Source organism: Eimeria necatrix, genomic scaffold, assembly GCF_000499385.1.
Source record: "Eimeria necatrix Houghton genomic scaffold, Enh_scaff501, whole genome shotgun sequence".
In the NCBI taxonomy this organism is placed as follows: Eukaryota; Apicomplexa; class Conoidasida; order Eucoccidiorida; family Eimeriidae; genus Eimeria; species Eimeria necatrix.
The window spans coordinates 20,001-26,572 of NW_013654380.1; the positions used below are offsets into that span (position 1 = coordinate 20,001).

Sequence of the window (6,572 nt, forward strand, 5' to 3'; positions counted from 1 at the left end):
CTCGGTTTGTTTTTGAACTTGTCATTTATTTTTTTGCTTATCGCGGGGTGTACGTACACCTGAAACTCAGGGGGGCCAAAGGGGGCTGCATGCAAAGGGGCATTATATGCATTGCTGCTGCTGCTGCTGCTGCTGCTGCTGCTGCTGCTGCTGCTGCATGCAGCGAATATGAATAAACTTGAACAGTTTAAAACTGCATTATTGCATTTTAAATGCAATTTAAAGCCCTTTAAAGTCCTTGCATGCAGCTGTTTGCATGCACTTACTTGCATGCACTATTTTCCCCTTAAGGCATTAAAAGGATTTAATTTCATTTGTTGCAATTGGCAAAGCAAACCCCCACAGCAGCACAGTGCTTTTCATTTCACCAACAACTGCTGGCGGTTTAGGGTTTTGGGTTTAGGGTTTAGGGTTTAGGGTTTAGGGTTTGGGCGCAGCCAGCCAGCGCGCGTCGGCGCCGGGGCATGCAGCGCCGAGGCGGCTGCGCGGGGGGGCTGAAGGGAATTTCTTTTTTGGTTTATTTTAATTTTAATTTAAATTAAATAAAAAGAATTTACACTTTGAAGAATAAATGCGAAGTTGTGGGCGCTGGGGGCTGCGCGAGCGCTGCTGCTGCGGCGGACCGCTGGACTGCGGCGCAGCAGCAGCGGCTGCCTGTGCAGCTTTCCGCGGATCTTCTTCGAAAAGCTCTTCTTTCTTCGAATTTGAATTCTAAATGCATTTCTGTTTGCAAATTTCATCAAAAAAAGGGGTTTTTGGCTGCGGCGGAGGGCTGGCGCTGGTGCGGGTGCGGCCCGCCGCTGAAAGCCAATGGTCTGCACACCGCGGCGACTTCGGCTGCGCCTCCGCGTTTTTTTCCTGAAATTTCCCTTTTGGAGGATTTAATTTGTTTTTTTATTGCAAAGAAGTCGCGGAAGAAATGCTTTGAGGCGGCGAAAGCGGCAGTCGAGCGCGCGACGCGTGCGGGCCTCCAGGTGTACAGACAGCTCGCCGCGCGCAGCTTTCGCCTCCGAGGAAGCGGCAGATTCCGTCACTTCTTTGCGATCTTGGGCTCAAAAAAAAGCTGCTGCAATGCCGCATTCTATTTTAATTAATTCGGGAAGCCCCAGGTCCCCGCGGGTGCGAGTTTCCTTCGCGGAACCCGCAGCTCCCGCCAACCAGATCTACTTGAAGACTCAGCCCGACGGCGGAGTCATTTTCTACCTCGCTGCTTCCTTAGACCGCCCGCTGCAGCAGGTCTTCGACTTCTACGCCTACAACGGATTCATGACGCAGTCCCACTTCATCAAGATGGTCAGTTTGCTGCAGCTGCAGCAGCAGCAGCAGCAGCAGCAGCAGCAGCAGCAGCAGCAGCAGCAGCTCTTGAGAAGCAGCAGAAGCACAGAACCAAAGAAGCAGGAGCGCTGCAGCTGCTGCGCTGCAGTTGGCGGCTTTGCGCGGAAGCGCGTTGCTGCTGTTGCTGCTGCTGACTTGCTGCAGCGCCTTTCGCTGCTGCTGCTGACTTGCTGCAGCGCCTGTTGCTGCTGCTGCTGACTTGCTGCAGCGCCTTTCGCTGCTGCTGCTGACTTGCTGCAGCGCCTTTAGCTGCTGCTGCTGACTTGCTGCAGCGCCTTTCGCTGCTGCTGCTGCTGACTTGCTGCGGCGCCTTTCGCTGCTGCTGCTGACTTGCTGCAGCGCCTTTCGCTGCTGCTGCTGACTTGCTGCGGCGCCTTTCGCCGCTGCTGCTGACATGCTGCAGCGGCTGTTGCTGCTGCTGCTGACTTGCTGCAGCGCCTGCTGCTGCTGCTGCTGCTGCTGCTGCTGCTGCAGTGCCTGGACAACAAACTCTTTCCACCTGAAAAAGACCCAAACCCTCTGCAGCACATTTTCAAGTCCGTGGCGGAGGGCGCGCGGTGTCTGGGTGAGCGCCGCAGTCAAGTTGGGTCTCCGGGCCTCTTTTTTTTCCTTTTTTCGCGGAAAAAAGTTTAATTTGACATTTTAAATGAATTTATTTTGCAAAATTATTCCATTTTTGCTTTTTTTAATTCAAATTCGCCTTTTTTTTATTCAATTTCGACTTTTTTTCGACCCTCAGAGTATGACTCCTTCCTGCGGTTGGTACACCTCATGGCCCGCCTCAAGTTCCGCAGAGCCAACTTGCCCGAACAAGACGCAGTGAGTTCTTTTTGAATTAAATTAAATTAAATTAATTAAATTAAATAAATTAAATTAAAGTAATTAAATTAAATTAATTAAATTAGATTAATTAAATTAAATTAAATTAAATTAAATTAAAGTAAATTAAATTAAATGTAATTGAATTTATTTAAATTAAATCAAAAAAAGAAATTCAAAAGGAAATTCAGTTTCATTGCCAGTGGCACAGCCTCAACCCCTCGACATCCAACTTTGAATTCAATTCTAATTTTAATTTTAATTTCAAATTTAATTTTAATTTTAAATTTAAATTTAAACTTAAATTTAAATTTAAATTTAAAATTAAATTTAAATTTAAAATTAAATTTAAAATTAAATTTAAATTCAAATTTAATTTAATTTTAATTTTAAATTTAATTTTAAATTCTTTTTTTGTTTTAGGTGAACGCGTTAGTGGCGCATTTGCTGCAGACGGCGCCGCGGCGGGACCGTCGGCACAAACTGGTGCACTGCGGCATTCAGGTGATTTGCGTTCAATTTTTTTGATTTTTTTAAAATTAAAAGAATTTAAAATCAAAATAAATAAATAAAAGAACAAAGGGGCTCTTTTGGGTCCAAAAATGGTTCAATTTGGCCCCGGACTTGGCGATTTTTGCGGATTTCAAGTTTCAAATCAAGCCCTCTGCCCGCAGGCCAGCCCCGAGTGCGCAGACAAAGACTGCAGCGCAGTTGTTGAAGTCAAAGATGCTGCAGCAGACTGCGAGCCGCTGCTGCGGGACCAGCAGGTGCAGCAGCAGCAGCAAACGAAGGAAGCAGCAGCAGCAGCAGCGCCGGAGACCCGAGAGATCGGCGAACAAGTCCACTTCGAAAGCCTCCACGTCGCCGTCCAAGTCAACCTCGTCAGCTCCTCCTGCTGCTGCTGCTGCTGCTGCTGCTGCTGCTGCCGCTGCTGCTGCTGCTGCTGCTGTTGTTGCTGCTGCTGCTGCTGCTGCTGCTGCAGGGAGTTTGGAGGAGACCAGGCGGGTCTGCATGCATGCATGCGCAGGACAAGGAGGAGGCGGAAGCGCAGCGGCGGCTGCGGGAAGAAGAGGAAAGGGCGGCGAGAGAAGAAGCAGAAAGGCGAAAGAAAGAAGAAGAAGAAGCAGCAGCAGCAGCAGCAGCAGCAGCAGCAGCAGCACTGCCTCCTCCCAAAACCTTCTCCGAAGCAGAAACGCAAACAACTTTCTCCGGGGAAAGTCCCCTCGACGAAATCGACACTCAAGAGCCCCCCGCAGTCTTGAGTGAGAAGCAGCTGCTGCAGATTCCAGCGGCTCTTTTCCGCTTTTGCTGCACTCTTAGATTCATTTTATTTTATTTTCAATTCTTTTTAATTTCATTTTAAAGCTTTTTAATTTTGTTTTCAAGTTTTTAACTTTCAACTCCGCAATCTGCATGCAACCTCCAGCTTTCCTCCTGTTCAACTTGCCGCCTGTCTGCGCCCCAGCCGTTCTTCTTTGCACCAACTTCCGGAAATAAAATAATAATAGAAATAATAATAATTAATTTGCATTAATTTACATTTAATTATTCAAATAAATGCAAAAAACAACTTTTGAAATGCAGAAAAAGGCGGAAAGCTGCAGCTTTCCCGCGCGATCCTGGGGTGTATCGGCAGCTTTCCTGTTTTCCCGCTTTCGCGCTTCACAATTCCACTTCAGAAAATTCTTTTTGGATTTCTTTTTTGCGGACTTTTTGAATATTTGAACTCTTTTTGCGGACTTTTTGAATATTTCGAACTTCTTGAATTCTTTTTTCACTTTTGAACTTCTGCAAAACTCTTTTCTGCACTGCAGCGGCTCTCAGAGGCGAACAAGACAGCTTGCTGTACAGGGCCTTCTGCCTCTACAGCGAATTCGTTCCAAGGTGAGAAAACTGAAAAGTCCTTTTTGCTGCTGCTGCTGCTGCTGCTGCTGCGGACTGCTGCTGCAGGTTCCTCCTTTTTGCTGCTGCTGCGGCGTATTTCGCATTTGCTGCTGCTGCTGCGTACTCGGCACTTGCTGCTGCTGCGGCGTACTTCACATTTGCTGCTGTTGCTGCGCATTTCGCACTTGCTGCTGCTGCGGCCTATTTCGCATTTGCTGCTGCTGCGGCCTATTTCGCATTTGCTGCTGCTGCGGCCTATTTCGCATTTGCTGCTGCTGCGGCTTATTTCGCATGCGCTGCTGCTGCGTATTTCGCATTTGCTGCTGCTGCTGCGTATTTTCGCATTTGCTGCTGCTGCGGCTTTTTTGCGCTTGCTGCTGCTGCGACGTATTTTGCATTTTTTGCTGCTGCTGCGTACTTCACATTTGCTGCTGCTGCTGCGTACTTCACATTTGCTGCTGCTGCTGCGTACTTCACATTTGCTGCTGCTGCTGTGTATTTCACACTCACTGCTGCTGCGCATTTCGTACTTGCTGCTGCTGCTGCATATTTGGCACTTGATACTGCTGCAGCGTATTTTGAATTTGCTGCTGCTGCGGCTTATTTCGCATTTGCTGCTGCTGCTGCGTATTTTGCACTCGTTGCTGCTGCTGCTTATTTCGGATTTGCTGCTGCTCCTGCTGCTGCGTATTTTGCATTTGCTGCTGCTGCTGCTGATTTCGCATTTGCTGCTGCTGCTGCGTACTTTGCACTCGCTGCTGCTGCTGCGTATTTTGCATTTGCTGCTGCTGCGTATTTCGCATTTTGCTGCTGCTGCTGCGTATTTTGCACTTGCTGCTGCTGCTGCTTATTTCGCATTTGCTGCTGCTGCTGCGTATTTTGCACTTGCTGCTGCTGCCGCGAATGCCGCACTTGCTGCTGCTGCTGGTTATTTTGCAGTCGCTGCTGCTGCTGCGTATTTCGCATTTGCTGCTGCTGCTGCTGCTGCTGCTGCGTATTTTGCACTCGCTGCTGCTGCGTATTTTGCATTTGCTGCTGCTGCTGTGTATTTCGCATTTGCTGCTGCTGCTGCGTACTTTGCACTTGCTGCTGCTGCTGGTTATTTTGCATTTGCTGCTGCTGCTGTGTATTTCGCATTTGCTGCTGCTGTTGCGCATTTTGGACTCGTTGCTGCTGCTGCGTATTTAGCATTTGCTGCTGCTGCTGCGTATTGTGCACTCGTTGCTGCTGCTGCGTATTTCGCATTTGCTGCTGCTGCTGCGCATTTTGGACTCGTTGCTGCTGCTGCGTATTTAGCATTTTCTGCTGCTGCTGCGTATTTTGCACTCGTTGCTGCTGCTGCATATTTCGCATTTGCTGCTGCTGCTGCTGCTGCTGCTTATTTCGCATTGGCTGCTGCTGCTGCGTATTTCGCATTTGCTGCTGTTGCGTACTTTGCACTCGCTGCTGCTGCTGCATATTTCGCATTTTGCTGCTGCTGCTGGTTATTTTGCACTTGCTGCTGCTGCTGCTTATTTCGCATTTGCTGCTGCTGCTGGTTATTTTGCACTCGCTGCTGCTGCCGCGTATGCCGCACTTGCTGCTGCTGCTGGTTATTTTGCACTTGCTGCTGCTGCTGCTGCGTATTTCTCATTTTGCTGCTGCTGCTGGTCATTTTGCACTCTCTGCTGCTGCTGCTGCGTATTTGGCATTTGCTGCTGCTGCTGCTGCGTATTTTGCACTCGTTGCTGCTGCGCATTTTGCATTTGCTGCTGCTGCTGGTTATTCTGCACTTGCTGCTGCTGCGTACTTTGCACTCGCTGCTGCTGCTGGTTATTTTGCATTTGCTGCTGCTGCTGCTGATTTCGCATTTGCTGCTGCTGCTGCGTATTGTGCACTCGTTGCTGCTGCTGCTGGTTATTTTGCATTTGCTGCTGCTGGTGCGCATTTCGCATTTGCTGCTGCTGCTGCTGCGTATTTTGCACTCGCTGCTGCTGCTGCGTATTTCGCATTTGCTGCTGCTGCTGCTGCTTATTTCGCATTTGCTGCTGCTGCGTATTTCGCATTTGCTGCTGCGGCTGCTGCGCTTGCTTGCTGCTGCTGCTGCGCACTTGGCACTTGCTGCTGCTGCTGCTGCGCGAGCTGCTGCTGCCTCTGGCGTCCCTGCGCGAAATCTTCGTATTTTTGGGACCTTTTTGCATTTTTTTGCAGCTTTTTGGATTTTCCAGCTTCTCCTTTTAATTCCCATTCATTAAAATTAATTTCTTTGCATTAATTTGCATTAATTTGAATTAATTTGAATTAATTTGCATCAATTTGCGTTAATTTCAACTTTGCTGCAGCGCCTGCGAGAACTTGCTGCCCGAGCAGCAGTGCGCCCTCCTCTTCCGCGACGGCGGCCTCATGGCCGTGCGGCAGCACCCGGCCATTCGGGGGCTGCCGCCCTCAGTGGCCCGCGACTGCTTCCGCCAAGGTTTGCTGCTGCTGCTGCTGCTGCTGCTGCTGCTGCTGCTGCTGCTGCTGCTGCTGCTGCTGCTGCTGCTGCTGCTGCTGCT

General features: G+C 49.2%; 4 protein-coding genes across 4 annotated transcripts; 1 reads left to right on the forward strand and 3 right to left on the reverse strand.

The window, feature by feature from the left end:
* Positions 1–1,215: 1,215 nt before the first annotated feature.
* Positions 1,216–1,731, reverse strand: ENH_00059340 (hypothetical protein; the record flags this gene model as incomplete). The annotated part of the gene is made up of 1 exon (XM_013581882.1): positions 1,216–1,731. The coding sequence occupies one exon, from the start codon at positions 1,729–1,731 to the stop codon at positions 1,216–1,218; it is 516 nt and encodes a 171-aa protein (XP_013437336.1).
* Positions 1,732–2,756: 1,025 nt separating this feature from the next.
* On the forward strand, positions 2,757–4,042 carry ENH_00059350 (hypothetical protein, conserved; the record flags this gene model as incomplete). The annotated part of the gene is made up of 3 exons (XM_013581883.1): positions 2,757–3,035; positions 3,182–3,416; positions 3,969–4,042. The coding sequence occupies 3 exons, from the start codon at positions 2,757–2,759 to the stop codon at positions 4,040–4,042; spliced, it is 588 nt and encodes a 195-aa protein (XP_013437337.1).
* A 650-nt stretch (positions 4,043–4,692) lies between these two features.
* ENH_00059360 (hypothetical protein) lies at positions 4,693–5,496 on the reverse strand (the record flags this gene model as incomplete). The annotated part of the gene is made up of 1 exon (XM_013581884.1): positions 4,693–5,496. One exon carries the CDS (start codon positions 5,494–5,496, stop codon positions 4,693–4,695), a length of 804 nt encoding a protein of 267 aa, XP_013437338.1.
* Positions 5,497–5,630: 134 nt separating this feature from the next.
* ENH_00059370 (hypothetical protein) lies at positions 5,631–6,218 on the reverse strand (the record flags this gene model as incomplete). The annotated part of the gene is made up of 1 exon (XM_013581885.1): positions 5,631–6,218. One exon carries the CDS (start codon positions 6,216–6,218, stop codon positions 5,631–5,633), a length of 588 nt encoding a protein of 195 aa, XP_013437339.1.
* Positions 6,219–6,572: the final 354 nt, after the last annotated feature.